A 16,462-nucleotide genomic window follows, 5' to 3' on the forward strand; every position below is an offset into this window, starting at 1 on the left:
AGCTCTGCCCCACTGACAGCACTGGGGAACAGGATGTGGGGGCCCAGTGATCTGCTGCTGTGGTGGGCACTCCTTGGAATCCTGTTCCCATTGGGGTCCTCTGATAATCCCCAGGAGCCTCCCAGCATTCCCAGACAAGTCCCGGGTCTCATCGTGCCATGGAGATGGGTTTTCTTAGGATCCAGTTGGGATCTTTTCCCACAGAAACAATTTAAGACTTGGTCCTGTCCCCAAAGGGATATGGAGAACAGACTATGTCCTTCTTTTGCATAGCTGCCTCTTGCATGCTTGAAAATTGTTCCTGCAGCTTCCATTCGGTTGCTTGCTCTTCAAAGGGATGGCCCCGCTCCCCCAGCTGGGTCCTGCGGAGCTGTGCAACTCCACACCCTTCCCATCCTGGCCAGCTGGCACCTCCCAGCACTGTGCCAAGCCATCAAGTAACTTCCCACATCTGGCAAAGTGATGGCTGTGTTTGACCAGCCTGCTAAAACATGTGCTGCCGGGGTGACCCTCACGTGCCCGTCCCTCGAGGGTTGCCTGGGCTCTGAGCTGACCCTCCTGCAGCAGCTCCTGTCCCAGGCTTCGGTCCCTCACCTGCAGTGCGGCTGTTTGTTACCCTGACAGCGGGGGGCTTCACCTCTGCTGGCTTCAGCTTGCTCAGCCCTGGACATGCCATCCAGCTGCCTGTCCATCCATCTTCTGCAGTCCCACGAGAAGCAAGAGCAGCTCCTGCAGAGCCTGGTATCCCAGCTGGAGACAGGGGCATTGGCATTGTCCTTCTGGGCAAGAGTCTTTTATCCCCAGAAGGTCTCTGAACCCAGTCAATACCATTCTGATTTTCCATTCTGGCCTCCAGTGCTCTTTGGTGACAACTGCAGCTGTTAGTGAGCAGCCTCTCTGCCCCATCCCTGAGGTCCCCAGTGAACCAGTGATGGGGACTGGCCCTCACAAACAGCCTGACATGTGCCACTGCCTCTGCACCTCCTCTGCTCCTAGCTGGGAATTGTGTCTGGGGCAGTGTCACCAGTCCTACTCACACCTAGGTCTTTCTGCTTTTTTTAACATTTGTCTGTGGCAAGTTGGGGCTGGCTGCTCCTGTCTCCCCTGAGTGCCCCTGGTGCTGTCCCCAGCTGCTGGCCTTGGTGCACTGTGGACACATGTGCAAGTGACTCCTTGTGCCCTGGCTGGTGCCCCCCGGGGCTGCACAACAGTGTTGTGCCCTGGCAGGGTGGAAGACCCTCCAGCCACTGGTACCAAGCGGAGGTAGTGGACTGGCATGAGGTTGAGCATGACTGTGGGACCTCACTGTGGTGGCTCTGCTCCTGCACCACCAGCACCAGCACCTCTGTGGGCTCTGCCAGTGCCCCCTGTGCCTGCAGCTCTGCTCCCAGCACAGCCACAGAGACGGTGCCGCTGGCAGAGCAGACCTGGAGTATGCCAGTGCCAGGCGGCACAGGACACAAGGGAGACAGATTAGCTGTCCCATATCCCATGCTCCCATGTGACAGCAGCCCAAACAGCCTGTCCTGCCCCACACAGGGGCCTCCCTGGTTTCTTGGGGGTTGTTTTTCTTCCTACCCCATCCTCCCAGCATGCCAGTAGCCACAAGGGCAGGACATGCTCCGTATCTGATAGGAGCAGTCTCTCTTGGCGCTGCGGCCAGCAGCAGAGGGGTTGTGGCATAGTGGTTTCAGGCACAGGGAAGTGCTGGTGGTGGGGAGGGGGGAGCCCCCAGCCAGGCTTCCTGAGCTGCACAGCCACCACTTCCCAGATAAAGGTATCGCCCGGAGGAGCCGCAGCTGCTCCCAGGACACTGGCAAGGACCAAGTGCAGCATGTGTGGCCCTGGCACACAGGTTGCAGGATGGCAGCCTGCCTGTGCCAGGTCTGGCAGCTCTCACTGCTCCCTGCCATCCTGCTCAGCCTCCAAAGCCCACCACCAGCCCCTGAGCCAGTGACATCCCAAGGTAGGTCCTTGGGGCTATTTTCTCCCCCAAAGGATGGGCCAGGGAGGAGCTAGAATGCCAGGTGTGGGCAGCGAGCACTTCACAGCAGCCAAAATCTACAGGATTGGGAAGGGGACATTCCAGGAGGGTGTGCAGGGGGTGTTCAGGGTGAGCAATGGAGTGGTCTTCTCACTTGTAGGACACCCTGTGATGTTAGGAGTGAAGGAACATCCATGCTCTCTGCAAGCAGAGCTTGGCAGCCTGTGGGTGGTCCCTGGGGATGGCAGCCTGGTGCTCCCAGTCCCGCTCAGGTAGCAGAAGGGCTCTCCACTCATCAGAAGTTCTCGGATGACTTGATGAGGGTTTGAGTGAGACTTAAGTTAACATCTGATGGCACAGCTCTGCACCACAGGCAGTGCAGTGGCACTTCCAGGCTGACCCCAGTGCTCCTATGCCAGCCTTGCCATGATGTTACTGTGCTGCTGGGCACCCTCATCTTAGCTGATAGCTGGCCTCAGTCTGGCTCACTGCACCTGCCAGAGCCACTCCCCATCTGTCTCATTTCAGGCTTCTCCATGCATTCTTTGAGAGCCTCTTTAGCCCCTTTAGAACTTTCTGTAACACCATAAAAAGCATTAACTGAATAAAAGCCTGTTGATCTCCTGCTTGTGTCTCCAGCCCTACTCCAGGTCTCTGGCTAGGACAGGCTCGGGAGCAGATTTTGAGTCTCCCCCATAGGGGCAGTGGGACTCGGAAGGAGGGAGAAGGTCAGGGTTGGGCTCATCTTCTTTCTGCCCATTGCCTCTGCAAAATCGTTGTGCCCTGAGCCCTCCACTGGCTTGGAAGCACTGCCCAAGCATGGCTGCTGTGGGCTGCCGAGCTGGGCATCTGCCCTTCCTAAGAAATGGCCTGTGCTCAGCAAAGATGCTCTGGTAGCCTACAGGACCAGGGTGGCCTCCCACCAATGCCATGGGCCCCTGGCCACCGAGCTGCTGGGACCTGGCCCCTTCATCTCCTGGTGCTTGGAGCTGGGTGAGGTCATGGAGCCTGCATGAGGCCTGGGGTGGGGTAATGGGGGGCAAAAAGGAAAGGACGGGTGCAGGGGCAGTGGGGGAGATGGGACAGTGGGGGGGGGAAGAAGGAAACACAGGGCTAGGGAGATCCAGGCAAGAGAAGAGACAGGGCAAGAAGAAGGATACTGAGAAGGTGGCAAGGACATTTGGGAACTGTGCCCATTCTTTACCAAGGGTGGGCTCAGCTGGCAGTGCAGTGGGTGTGTAGCAGAGAATGGATACACTCAGCAAATGGAGTAGACATTGGCAGCGGGCTTGTGGGGTCCCAAAGCTGGGGGCAACCCCTGGGGAAGGCAGCAAATGCCAGTAGGAAGAACAAGAGGAAGAGGGCTGGAGCGGGTCCCAGGGCAGAGGGAGTGGGGGAGAAGGGAGTGCTGAAGCAATCCTGGGGGCAGCAAGACCACCCCTGTGCATCACACATCTGCATCTTGGGGCTGTCCCCTCTTCCATGACAACAGGGGCAGACACCCATGTGTCAGCAGAGCCACCAGCACTTTGCATGGAGATCCTGCAGGGTGTGATTCTCCAGTTTGTCCATGCAATGACAAGGAGCATGGTTTTCTGAAGGGGGCAGAGAAACCCACAGGCCCCCAGGACAGTCCCTGGGCAGGGGTTTGGGCCACCCCCCCGTTCAGGACCACATGGCCCCACACCAGCCCCCAGACCCTTTCCCTTTCCCTGGGGTGCTGCTCCTCCTTATCTCACTTCCGCACACCTTCCGGCATGAGCAGGGCAGGGGTGCTTCCCCCTGATCGCTGGGCCCTGAGCACCCCCCCGACCGCAGGGCTATTTCAGGATGTTTGTTTGTCCTCAAGGACCTCGTGTACTGAGGAGGGGGGCGTGGTGGGGCCGAGGGGAGCCCTGCACCAGGCAGGGCCCCAGTGCAAGCCAGCAGCCAGCATTTGTGCCGTGTCCCTCCCCAGTGTGCCAAGTTGGTGGGGAGCACCTGTGCCCTGGCCATGCTCAGGCTGTCCCGGATGCCAGCGGGCATGGGGCGGGAGGAAGCAGGTGGGATGGGGACGGGTTTGTGCCCAGGGGCTCCTTCATGCCCACACTCTTCCCAGATGCTGCACTGCTAGCAGGTGTGTCCGAGGACATCCTCTGTTTCTCCCGCTCCTTTGAGGACCTCACCTGCTTCTGGGACGAGAAGGAGGAGACAACAACTGGGATGTGCCACTTCTACTACTGGTACAGCAGGTAGGAGATGGTGGGGACACAGCCCAACCTCCTCCTTGCTGCACAGAGAGCAGCAGGGTCGGGGTGTCACAGCAATCTGTGCCATCCCAGTAGCTCCTAGCTGCAAGGGGAGATGGAGAGCCCATGGGAGCTACACAGCTGGGGCCTTGGCTGTCCCTCAGTCCCATGGGGATGGCGCCCTGCAGTGGATGGTGGCACAGGAAAGGAGATGGTGACACCGAGGTCTCGGTGCTTTGCCCCACATCCCCTCTCCTCAAGCTTGGCCCGAGGCAGGCGTGAGGTGCTGCAAGACCCTGCTCTCCATTCCTCAGGGGTATGCCCACAGCGTGTGTGGTCTCTACGTGGTACCACGGGGCTGGTGGGAAGCGACATGTCTGCGTCTTCCCCAGCCAGGACGTGCGGCTCTTCACCCAGCTCCACCTCCGCGTGCTGGATGCCACCACAAACCAGACCAAGTATTGGCGGGAGCTCAGCGTGGATGCAGTGGGTGAGTCCCTCTGACTGGACAATACCTTGTGACAACAGGACAGTCCCCAGACCTGGGTCCCCTGACCCCCTGCCTGCCACGGGGGCCAGCAACACCCTGAGCCCTGCATGCTGGGCACAGAGGCAGCCTTGGGGGGCACCTCCAGGCGTCCCCCAGCAGGACCAGGCATTGCCCAGACCGGGGCTGCCACAGGAGGGCAAACACCCTGGCATGTTCCCTGCAGGTCTCATTGCCCCCCCAGCAAACATCACGGCCCGCTGGGCTGGGGCTGCGGGGCAGCTCTGCGTGTCGTGGCAGCCACCACTCGCTGACTTCCCGAACTTCTTCCTCTATGAGGTGCAGTGCTGCCCTGCCAGCTCCTCAGGGACGCCCTGCAGCACCACACTGAATCCCAGTGACCCCTCCATCCAGTTAACTGTCAGCACCCACATACCAAGGGCCGGGGCAGCCTCCCCAGGAGTGGGGCAGGTACATAGAGCGGTCAGGGATGGGCAGGGGGGTTTGTGGGCCACAGTTGCTCCTCAGCCTGGCTCCTCTCTACAGAGGCTGGTCCAAGCCAACACCTGGGTGGTCCTCCAGGGCCTGCTGCCAGGGATGAGGTACCACATCCAGGTGCGCAGCAAGCCCGACGGCACGTCCCTCGATGGCATCTGGGGGCCCTGGTCACAGGCAGTGGCTGCAGAGACACCCCACTCCTCCGGTGAGCAGCCATCCCCTCTGCAGGGGTGCTGGCAGGAACCGCAGGGAGGCACCCTGGGGCTGCAGAGGGTGGGGTCCTGTTGTAGGCGAGGTGCTACACCCAAGTTTTGGGGAACCAAGGGGAAGCAGCTCCCTTCCTTCCCTGGCTCTTGCCTGCCCAGGAGACATCGGGCTGTGCTGTAGTACTCCTGACCTGCGGCACGTGCACTGCGAATGGAGCTGGGACCCTGCAGAGCCCCACAGCACCCACCAGCTCTTCTACCGGCCACCTCCAAGTGGGGCTGGCACAAGGTAAGGGGCATGGCAGGCATATGGCACTCAGGCAGGCACATCCCAGGGACCACTGGTCCTGCTGTGTCCCAATATTCCACACTGGGCCACCTGCCCATGCCCTGTTCTGTCCTGCCCTACCACCACCAACCTCATACCTCCTCACCACCCCTCCCTGGGCACATTGTACCTCCGACTTCAGGCAGCAGTAGCTTTCCTGGGCAAGTGCAGGAGGAATGCTGGCTGTGGGAATGCTTTGGTGGGACTGACTGGCTCCCCACTTCTCCCACAGGGAAGATGCATGGCAACAGTGCGAGGAGGTGAGCAGGGGGACAGAGGCCACCCACGCCTGCACCTTCCAGCCCAGGGCTGGCAGTGCCATCTCCGTCCTGGTGAACGTCACTCGGACCCACATGCTGCCCACACTCAGCTACTTCAAGGAGCCCTTCTGGCTGCACCAGGCTGGTGAGTCCCAGTGCCACCACAGTCCTTGCCTGGCTCACAGGGGACATGGTGTCCCACATCCCATTTCACAGGAGTGACACATGCCTGTCCCCAACACCAACAGTGCTCACAGATGCCCCACAGCTTGTGCAGGCAACAGTGTCACAGGGCCAGCTGAGCCTGCAATGGCTGCCACCCCTGGAGGTGCTGGCAGAGGAGTTGGACTACCAGGTCCGCTATGCCATGGAGAACAGCCATGACTGGAAGGTAAGGCCTGGCCAGGACACCCCACGCAGCCCTGCCCGCCTCTGCTGCTGACACATGCCAGGCATGGGGGCAGGCAAGCCAGACCCTCCCCTTGGCTCCTCGGCCACCTCACAGCAGCCATGCCTCCAGCTCGGCTCTGCCCCGCAGGTCCTGCAGGTTCCACGAGCAGCTAGGAGAGAAGTCCTGGACCTACGGCCAGGCACCCGCTACCACGCCCAGGTGCGGGCCCGGCCCGGCGGGCCGTGGTACCAGGGCAGCTGGAGCGCCTGGTCCAAACTTGTTGTGGTTGATGCCATGGGTGATGCAGGTAAGGGACGGGGCAGGGGTGGAGGCTGTGGCCAGAAGAGCCACACGGCTGACAGCAGGAGACGGAGAGTCTGGAAATGGGGAGCACCGGGCAGATGGTGGCAGGGCTGTAAAGGGCTCGGCGTTGGTGGGTCTGGGAAGGGCTACAATTCCAGCGTTCCTCCTCCGATACAGGCTGGCTCATCCCCAGTGTTACGGTGGTGCCGCTGCTCTTCTTAGCAATGCTCCTGGGGCTGCGGTGCACCTTCCCCTCCCTCTACAGGTAAAGGGCTGTGCCGGGGGCAGGCGGGGAGGCCCAGCACCAAGCCTGGGCACCTTGCCCGGGGGCATCAGGGCACCCCAAGTCTGGGGTTACCTTCGATGCCCCTTCCCCCGTAACCAGCAACGTGAAGCAGAAACTCTGGCCGCCCGTTCCTGACCTGCACCGTGCTCTGGGCAACTTCCTCCAGGAGAGCAGCAAGCACGGCCAGGTGAGGGGCTGGGGCAGGGCGGCTCAGCTCCCCCCGGGGCAGCTGGAAGGGCAGCCCCCACCGCGTCCACTCCGTGTCCCCCCAGGCCAGCGCCTTGGACAAGCAGCCGCCGGAGGAGGCCGTCCTGCCCTGCCTGCTGGAGGTGCTGCCCGGTCCGCGGGGCGAGGCGGGCCCGCCGCCGGAGCACGCTGGGGGCCGCCTGTCCAGCACCGACATCGCCAACCAGTCCTACCTGCTCATGAGCGACTGGGAGCCGCGGGGACCCGCGACGGCCCCCGCCCCCGCCCCACCATAAACGCGCATCCCCACTCAAACACCCGCCTGGTCCCTCCTTCGCCGGCCCGTCCCTGACCCGGGACCGCCCCGCCCCTGCTCCCGGACCGCCCCGTCCCTGACCCGGGATCGTCCCGCCCCTGCTCCCGGACCGCCCCGCCCCTGCTCCCGGACCGCCCCGTCCCTGCTCCCGGACCGCCCCGTCCCTGACCCGGGATCGTCCCCTCCGCTGCTCCCGGACCGCCCCTCCGCTGCTCTCGGACCTCCCCGTCCCTGGTCCGGGATCGCTCCGCCGAGCCCGGGACCGCCCCGCCGCTGCTCCCGGACCGCCCCGCCCCTGGTCCCGGGCCGCCCCGCCCAGCCCGGGACCGCCCCGCCGCTGCTCCCGGACCGCCCCGCCCCTGGTCCCGGACCGCCCCGCCCAGCCCGGGACCGCCCCGCCCCTGCTCCCGGACCGCCCCTCCGCTGCTCTCGGACCTCCCCGTCCCTGGTCCGGGATCGCTCCGCCGAGCCCGGGACCGCCCCGCCGCTGCTCCCGGACCGCCCCGCCCCTGGTCCCGGGCCGCCCCGCCCAGCCCGGGACCGCCCCGCCCCAATCCCGCCCCCAAGTGCACCCGCGGTCGCCCCGCCCCGCCCCGCGGCTCAGCCAATCGCGTTGCGTCGCGCGGCCGTCGCCTGGCAGCGCGCGGCCGTTGGGTTTGAAGCGGCCAACCGGGGCCCCGTCCGCGCGCCCTTTAAAATGCTGCGGCGCAGGCGGGGCGGGCGAGCGGCGGCGGCGCGGCGGAGGTGAGAGCGAGCTGGGGCCGGGGCGGCCGGGAAGGTGCCTTGAGGCGCAGTTTCGAGCAGGGGAGGCTGTGGTGAAGCGGACGAGGGGAAGGGAGAATGCCCGTTAGCGAAGAGAATCCCGAGTTGTGGCTGGAGGAGGTGTCGGCTGATGGAAAGGGCCCCCGACAGGCGGAGGGAGGGGATGTCGGCTGATGGAAAGCGCGCCGAGGAGCGGTTGGGGAGAGTGGGGGGTGTCCGGTGGTGGGGAGCACCCCGAGGAGCGGCCTCAGGGCTTGGAAGAAGGTCCGGTGGTGGGGAGGCCCGCGGGGCCTGTCGGAGCAGGCTGCAGCCCGGCCGGTGTCCCCGGTGGGCCCGGCTGACGCCCCCCGCCCGCAGGACCATGGCGCAGTTCCTGTTCGAGGCGGACCTGCATGGGCTGCTGAAGCTGGACACGCCGATCCCGAACGCGCCGCCTGCGCGATGGCAGCGCAAGGCCAAGGAGAGCGGCCCCGGGCCCAGCCCCGTCGGCGTGTCACCCATGAAGCCGGCCAATCGCTCCCACAGCTCCAGCAAGACGCCGTCCAAGACACCCGGTGAGCACCGGCCACCAGCGGCAGAGGCTGGGTGCGAGAGTCTTGCCCAGGCTGCTCGTCTGTAGCCATGAGGCTCTGGGCTCCCTGCCACGCTGCCCCACTGGCTTGCTGGTTAGGGAGGAGGAGGTGGGCTGTGCTCCTGGCAATCACCCACCTCCTCCCCAGCATGAGGAGGGCAGAGCTCTGAGCACTGGGGCTGGCGAACTGCTAATCCCCCAGGTGACCCTTGCTGGCACAGCTGCATGCTGGGACAAGTGTGGGCAGGACTGTCAGCTGACAGCTTTACATACTACGACAGTGTTTTTGTATCCTCCCCTTATCTGTGGACTCTGGAATTATTGCTCTAGACCCAAGGAGTTGTCTCCTGACAGTCCCTAACCAGAGCTTGGGGGCAGGGGGGGAAATATAAGTTAGTTGTGACTGGGCAGCATGAGATCTCAGAGTCCTACTTGTCTACAACTTGTCTGGTGGGTGTGATGTGGAAGAGTGCTGGCTTTGCTCTCATGAAAGCTCTAATACAGGCTGTTAAATAGATGTAAGACAATATTTTCATATGTGAATGCAGGTAAATCTGGATCCAAAATTCAAAACACCCCCACAAAGGCTGGGGGGGATCGCTACATTCCCAACCGCAGCACCTTGCAAATGGAGATGGCAAATTTCCTCCTAACCAAAGAGAATGACCCTGCTGAGGAATCACCTACCAAGAAGGTGAGCATATTGCTAAGTTAAAATTACTTCAACAACCACTACCAAACACCTAATCCTTCCTGTCCCTTTACAGAGGAGTAAACTATAGACACATGGGACTGACAAGCCCCTGCCATCATTACTTCCAGCTCTGGGCTTCAGGAGCCTGGGATGAGATTGAAGCTGTAGAGATTGCCATGCACTCTAGCCTATGCTGCTTCTGGTACCAAAATTTAGCTTTTGACTAATGAAGCTTTAAAATACAGCAGGCAACAAAACCACAAAGCTGTGGGCATATGCAAAGTGAAACTGCTGGTGGCAGCTATTCTAGGACAATGTCTACACAGGGAACAATTCTGGAATGTTTGACACTGTGTTCTGAAATCTGTTTATGAAGCATTTGGTCACTTGTGGCTGTGGCTTTTCCCACTGGCAACGACACTGAATTTGCCACTGTGTGAAAATGTGAGCAGGACAATGTGCGAAAGTCTGAGGAAAAACTGCTTTGACCTGCCTGTCTGTGGCTGACCCTTGCAGCACAGTTGTACACCTCCTGATTCTAAGAGAAGGGGGCTTAGGTGTCTGTTTTAACTGCAGTGTGGCGGTTGTGTTTCAAATGCATTGCACTTGAAACACAAGTCTGGGTGATTTGTCTCTGTAGGAGCAACAGAAAGCCTGGGCAGTGAATCTGAATGGTTTTGATGTAGAAGAGGCGAAGATCCTCCGCCTCAGTGGAAAACCACAGAATGCTCCAGAAGGTATGATAACAGGGTCTGTGTGAGCTGAATCAGCGGGGGAGATCTGGTCAGCGGAACAGCAACAGAGGTCCTGTGTGTGGTCACAGGAGAGGTCAACTGGCTTCTGAGAGCTATACATACTGGAGTCTCCTTTCTTAGGGCTCCTGAGGTTGAGGGAGGGCATAACAGTTACAGTGAATTTATTTAGGAAAGGTGCAATGACTGTGAGTTGCTCACGTGTACTGCAGGTGGCAAGCCTTCACGAGGTCTGTAAGAGATTCAAACTCTCTGCTGTGCACTTTCTAGCTTAACTGTAACTAAACATAATGGGATACAAAAACCCAAGTGTTTGTTAAACTTGTTTCCATGAATGAGGAAATTGTAGCTCACCCTGGTTCCGCAGTTCAGCCTGTCAGTGATGTCAGTACACTTGCACTCCTGTGAGTGTATCTCTTAGGACTTTATTTTCACTCCAAGGGATTCCTAGTTGGGTGAGCAACACTGAGCTGGGAGGAAACTAACTCAGGTCAACAAACCTGTTCCTCTGCACACAGGCTATCAGAATAATCTGAAAGTACTCTACAGTCAGAAAATGACGCCTGGATCCAGCAGGAAGAATAGCAGATACATTCCCTCGATGCCAGACCGGATCTTGGATGCACCAGAGATCCGCAATGACTACTGTAAGTAAGCTGCAGTGTTGAGTGCTGGGCATCCAGAACATTCTGCACCAGAGGGCTGTTCCTGGGACAGTGTAACTGGGCTGTTTGTATTATTTTATGCACCCAGGCTAGCACAGACCACTTCCAGAGTGCTCCTGTGTAGCCTTACAGGAACAGTGGTCTAAGGCACTGCATAGGTGACTTGGAGCAGGGTACCTGACCCCACGAGCTGGGCGTAGTGACACACAGAAGGCTACCCCTTACTTGTACGTGTGTGCATGCACATGTGTACACACACACACACCTGCTGCATCAATATGGGTGAAGGGCAGGGCTCTCTAAGTAAGTATTGTGTGACCTGCATTGTTCTTTCAAATTGTAGATCTGAATCTCATCGACTGGAGCTCCCAGAACTTCCTGGCAGTGGCTCTGGACAACTCTGTTTATCTGTGGAATCATGCTTCTGGGGAGATTATCCAGCTACTGCAGATGGAGCATCCAGATGTTTACATTTCCTCTGTGTCATGGATTAAAGAAGGAAACTACCTTGCTGTTGGCACAAGTAGTGCTGAGGTCCAGGTGAATGCAGGACTAAAACTAGAAGTGTTGTCTAGGGATTGACAGAACTGTGGGGCCTGAGGACAAAAGATTGGCTAGCAGGGGAAGGATACCATGCACCTGACTTGTCTTGCCTGGTGTGGGGTGGAACTGTCTGCAGACAAGTGCAGCATGCAAGACAGGGTTTGGTTTGGGGGTTTTCTGATAAGGGGTGTTACCTTCTGCAAAATAGTCATGAGATACAAATTTTCTCTGCTCCCATATGGCTGAATGCCAGAGCCTGTGCAGTGAGATCCCTAGGGCATAGAAACAGGATTGGATTTCCTCTGGAGAACTTATTGCTTTGCTTCTCTAGCTATGGGACATTCAGCAGCAGAAACGTCTCCGAAACATGACCAGCCACTGTGCCCGTGTAGGAACCCTCAGCTGGAACAGCTACATCCTCTCCAGGTAAAGCAGTGGGTGGAGATGAGTGGGTCGAGGGCAGTTGCCAGTTACAAATTCCTATACCTCAAGCTATGCATGGTGTGGGTTAGGGATGGCAGGGAGAAGTTTCTGTCCTGGCTTGGGTTGGCACTGTGAGGAGAAGGTCTCTCATCTGTATTGCACTTTGTGCTGAAGTTGTAAAGAGCTTGTGTGCCTGTTTCATTCACACCAACAGACCAGTGTTGCTGATAACACTGGTTGAAATGCAGTGGCAGGTACAGTAGTCTTGCAACAACAAAAAATGGATTTGGGTGAAAACATGTCAGCCTGACCCTGCAAACCTTCTCTTTTCTCTGCAGTGGGGCACGGACTGGCCACATCCATCACCATGATGTCCGAGTAGCTGAGCATCATGTGGCCACCCTTGCTGGCCACACACAGGAGGTGTGCGGACTCAAATGGTCTCTAGATGGCAGATACCTGGCCAGTGGTGGCAACGACAATCTGGTGAATGTCTGGCCATGCACCCAAGGGGGTGGCGGAGACTTTGCTCCTGTACAGACCTTCACTCAGCACCAGGGTGCTGTCAAGGTGAGCACAGGGCTGCCATGGACAGATGTCTGTGTGCAAGGCAGATGTGCAGCACTGGCTGGGTGCAGGTTGCCTCTTGCATGTCTTAAACTGAACTCTTCTCTCAGGCTGTGGCGTGGTGCCCCTGGCAGATGAACGTTCTAGCCACCGGAGGTGGCACTAGTGACAGACATATCCGCATCTGGAACGTGTGTTCTGGCGCCTGCCTCAGTACTGTTGATGCCCATTCCCAGGTGAGACATGAATATCTGCTTGGAGACAAACACCTTCTGGCAGCACACCTACACAGAGCTGCCGGTTCCTCAGGCCCAGAGGCATGGGAAAGGAGAGGGACCATGCTCACCTCTGAGTGGTGAGCAGCAACATAAGCAGCTTGTCTTACCTGTGTTACGGCCTCTTCTCAGGTCTGTTCTATCCTGTGGTCAACAAACTACAAGGAGTTCGTTTCAGGCCATGGCTTTGCACAGAATCAGCTGGTTCTATGGAAGTATCCAACAATGACCAAGGTCGCAGAGCTGCAAGGTAGGTGGACAGGGCCTGGGGCAGGGGGGCTGTTAGAGGTTGAAGGCAGCTGCAATCCTTTGTTGGAGCCTGCAGCATCACTGATACAGGGGGCCTGGTGCTAGGAGCACGGCATGCCCGTGGGCTGTGGAAGAAACACCATTGTTCTGAATGTATGCTTGGGTCTGAATTCATGCTGCCACAGCCAGTGGGGGGACCAGCTATGCAAGCTGGCATGGCTCGTGGGAGCATACAGAAGTAAATGTGCCATGTGCTGATCAGCTCAGCCCTGACTGCACCCTCCTCATCCTCAGGTCATACTGCCAGAATCTTGAACTTGACCATGAGCCCTGATGGTACAACAGTGGCCTCGGCAGCTGCTGATGAAACACTGAGGCTCTGGCGCTGTTTTGAGATGGACCCCATAAAGAAGAAGGAGAAAGAGAAGGCAAACAGTGCCAAAAGCAGCATCATTCACCAGAGCATCCGCTGAGAGTACTGGGTTGTTGTGGGGAGGGGGGGTAGGTGGTTTACACACTGTACAGTATTTTAAATGTTAATAAACTGCTTAACTTGACTTTTTCTTAATGGAATCTGATGGAAGAAAAAGCCATTGCTCCCAGACCCAAGTCCCTCATCCCTGAGGTTGGGGAACTGGGCAAGGGCTGGAGCCTTTGTTCTTTAGGGCCAGTTTACAGGCAGCCTGAGCCTAGCACAGCCTAGCAGCAGGATGCTGTGCAAGGGCTGCAGTTCTGTTTCTGTCCCAGCTACACTAGGTATGTCACCTGCCCCCTCTAGATGCTGACTACACGCACAGCAGCTCCACCACAGGCTCAACTGAAAGTATAGTGTCTGTGGCCCCAGTTTCTCTTGTGTTCTGTCTCATGACCACATGGTCTTACTGTGGCTCTGCAGGCACCCTTCAGTTTGTCTTGTTCAGCTCCAGGCAGCCAGCAGTGCCGGCTTAGGGTGCTGGAGTAGAACAGCTACTTTTGCAGTGAGCTTAGTACTGAATTGTTATTGGAAAAGAAAAGGAGGAGAGGAAACATACAGCAACAGCTGTCATTACCCCAAAGGCCAGAAAGGGGCTGGCACTGGCATAAAGCCTGATGCTAAACAAAAGGTTAGTTTACACTGCCACAGCCAGTCCCAATGTCATGCAAGAGCCATGCAAAGCACCACCAACCCTGTGCTCAGCCCTTAGTCACATATTCTTCCAACAACTCTGATGTGTCTTCCCCTCCTGCTGACAGGAAGCCCTGGTGCCTAGCTGAGGCTTCATGCAGGGAAGGGGGCACCAGGGCTCAGCTGACGTTTGTTAGAGCTTGACTCCCCTACACTTGGAAAAATGCCTTTTTTCCAGGCTGAATTGTGCTGGAGCAAGTTGCATGGAACATATTTGAGGCCTTACCTGACATGAGCAAGAGCCAGCTCAGCCATGCTGCTCTGCATAGTGGAGCCACAGTGTCTGAGGTTGTGGGGCTGCACCAGACCCATCAAGCCTGTCCTTCAGCTGCTGCACCAGCATTGCCAGGGGCTGCTGGGGACACTGCACAGCTGATTAGCACCTTGGCCAAAGCAGCTCCACAAAGCCTGTACCTCCCATCAGCCCTCAGTGATTTGCTGAGGGTGGATTATTAACTGTTTTCACCTTCCCCTCTGCACAGTACCACACTGTACCTAGCACCAGCTCTGCCTCCTGAGCTTTAAACCAGCTGCAACCTTCAGAGGTGACCAGTGGAAGCACCAACTTGTGCTGTGCCAAGACCAGTGAGGGTGCAACCACACACAGCTGATTTGGGGGGCACAGTCTCAAAAAACAGCAGCTGAGCCCAGCACCTTCCCAGCAGGGCTGCTGGTGCATCCCCATTTGGCCACTTGGGAAAGATCACAGGAGGTCCAAGGAAGGAGCTCTCCCTCTTCACACACAAATCCTAGGGCAGCAGCTGTATCTAATGGGGAAGCAGACAGGAACCCAGATGCAAGGTTGGGCTCTTCTCCAGAGCTGTGCTGCTGTTGTAGGAGCCCTGCCCCACATCCCTGAACTTAGGTGCTGGGAGTTAACACAGGCTTGCCCTGTAGGCCCACAGCTGATTAACCCTTCCCCTGGTCCCTGACCTGGAAGGAGGGCTTTATATGCCTCAAAGTCGCTGTAACTTTTTCACTCCCATATAAGAGCAGCTCAGCTTTCTCTGACAGGCTCTTTCTCCTTAGCCCATATCCCACCCCCATAAGTTGGGCATTACACAGCCCTTGAAGGTCCTCTGAGCATGACTAGAGGGTAATGATGTTGCAGGGTCTTTGGCCCCATACTGGTCCCTACAGTCCTGGAGTGAAGAGGAGCAGAAGAAGGAAATTGGCACTGATCCAGCAGGCCCAGTAAACACAGCCCTATAAGGTGTGAATTCAGTTCACAGCATGACAGCATATTAATTACCAAATGCCATGGCCAGCCCATAGAACACAGCTAACAGGAACAATTGGAGGAAGAGAGAGCAGAGCACATGCAGGGAACAGCCCATTCTAAAATACCAAGCATAAGTAGTTTAAAGCATTGTTACTATTTTGAGCAAAAGCAAAGACAGTCCTGCCTTTACCAAGAGGCACCTGGAGGGGACAAGGAGGCTTGACAGGAAAACATCCATGTCAGCAGGACCATCACGTACAGTTCCTGAAGTGGTTGACTTCTGAGCACTGAACTAACATTACACACCACTTCAGCATGGACCAGAACAAATTCTTGTCCAAGTCTTTACTCCCAGAGAAGCAGCAACAACAGTGCAGCAACCAGATCCTACTTTATGGCTTCATACATACAAGGACACTGAGCCCTGTAGAAGAGGGTGATGCCCATGTGTAGTTTAGGCAGATCAGTCACCCCAGTTCAGGTCACTTGAAGATGCTTTCCTACATTTCAGAGCATGGCCTTGAGGTGTACAGCAGCCCAGGTGGGATCAGCAGAGCTCTCTCACACCAAGCTCTGTTCCAGGGCTTTGGCTGGACATCCACCAAAGCCTTCCCACCCCACAACCAAACCTACTGTGAAACCCAGCATCTGGAAGCTGCTGCCCTAACACATTCGTCCCAGCCACAAGCTGTCCAGCTGGCTCCCTACTCCTCTTCCCAGGCTTGAGTCAGCACCCAGACTGGCCTCTACTCAGGAGGGGCCCAGTCATGGTGTGATGGGGGAGGCAGCCCTGCATGCCCAACAGCTCTGAAAGGACACCGGAATGAGACAGCTGGAAAGATAACAAATAAGGCAAATATGCACTGCTGCAGCAAAAGCAAGGCAGCAATAACATCAACCTTGTTCTGGCCAACCTGACCTACATCCTGCACAGATCCATGCTGCAGGGGCCTTCATAGATGGCAGCAGTTTTTGCTTCAGCAGATGCAGTAAGCAGCAAAGTGCTGTTTCCCAAGCACTCAACTCAGGAGTTTCTATTCCCTGCTCTGCCATACCTCAAAATCCCCTGATTTCTGAAAAGCAGCAGTTCCTCCTGGGCAG

General features: G+C 57.8%; 2 protein-coding genes and 1 long non-coding RNA gene across 6 annotated transcripts; 2 read left to right on the forward strand and 1 right to left on the reverse strand.

Moving 5' to 3' along the window:
• The first annotated feature begins 67 nt into the window (after positions 1-67).
• On the forward strand, positions 68-7,483 carry MPL (MPL proto-oncogene, thrombopoietin receptor). Of its 4 annotated transcripts, none has more exons than XM_048313146.1 (12): positions 68-1,966; positions 4,083-4,215; positions 4,527-4,702; positions 4,926-5,170; positions 5,246-5,402; positions 5,563-5,692; positions 5,964-6,136; positions 6,240-6,382; positions 6,530-6,689; positions 6,863-6,950; positions 7,071-7,158; positions 7,244-7,483. In XM_048313146.1, the coding sequence occupies exons 1-12, from the start codon at positions 1,864-1,866 to the stop codon at positions 7,451-7,453; spliced, it is 1,806 nt and encodes a 601-aa protein (XP_048169103.1). In that variant the 5' UTR covers positions 68-1,863; the 3' UTR covers positions 7,454-7,483. The 4 variants fall into 4 exon arrangements, with proteins under 4 accessions (XP_048169103.1, XP_048169104.1, XP_048169105.1 ...); XM_048313147.1 differs by having other exon boundaries at positions 4,101-4,215; XM_048313148.1 differs by lacking the exons at positions 4,926-5,170; positions 5,563-5,692.
• Positions 7,484-8,133: 650 nt separating this feature from the next.
• On the forward strand, positions 8,134-13,531 carry CDC20 (cell division cycle 20). The gene is made up of 11 exons (XM_048313049.1): positions 8,134-8,217; positions 8,593-8,789; positions 9,355-9,500; positions 10,141-10,237; positions 10,771-10,899; positions 11,261-11,457; positions 11,792-11,886; positions 12,222-12,453; positions 12,561-12,686; positions 12,858-12,975; positions 13,269-13,531. Exons 1-11 carry the CDS (start codon positions 8,171-8,173, stop codon positions 13,445-13,447), a joined length of 1,563 nt encoding a protein of 520 aa, XP_048169006.1. The 5' UTR covers positions 8,134-8,170; the 3' UTR covers positions 13,448-13,531.
• LOC125330169 lies at positions 11,789-12,903 on the reverse strand. Its single transcript, XR_007205404.1, has 2 exons — positions 12,836-12,903; positions 11,789-12,701 (listed from the first exon to the last, which is right to left on the reverse strand). It is a non-coding gene; the product is annotated as an uncharacterized LOC125330169 (long non-coding RNA).
• Positions 13,532-16,462: the final 2,931 nt, after the last annotated feature.

The sequence above is a fragment of the Corvus hawaiiensis genome, chromosome 9, assembly GCF_020740725.1.
Source record: "Corvus hawaiiensis isolate bCorHaw1 chromosome 9, bCorHaw1.pri.cur, whole genome shotgun sequence".
Taxonomy (NCBI): Eukaryota; Metazoa; Chordata; class Aves; order Passeriformes; family Corvidae; genus Corvus; species Corvus hawaiiensis.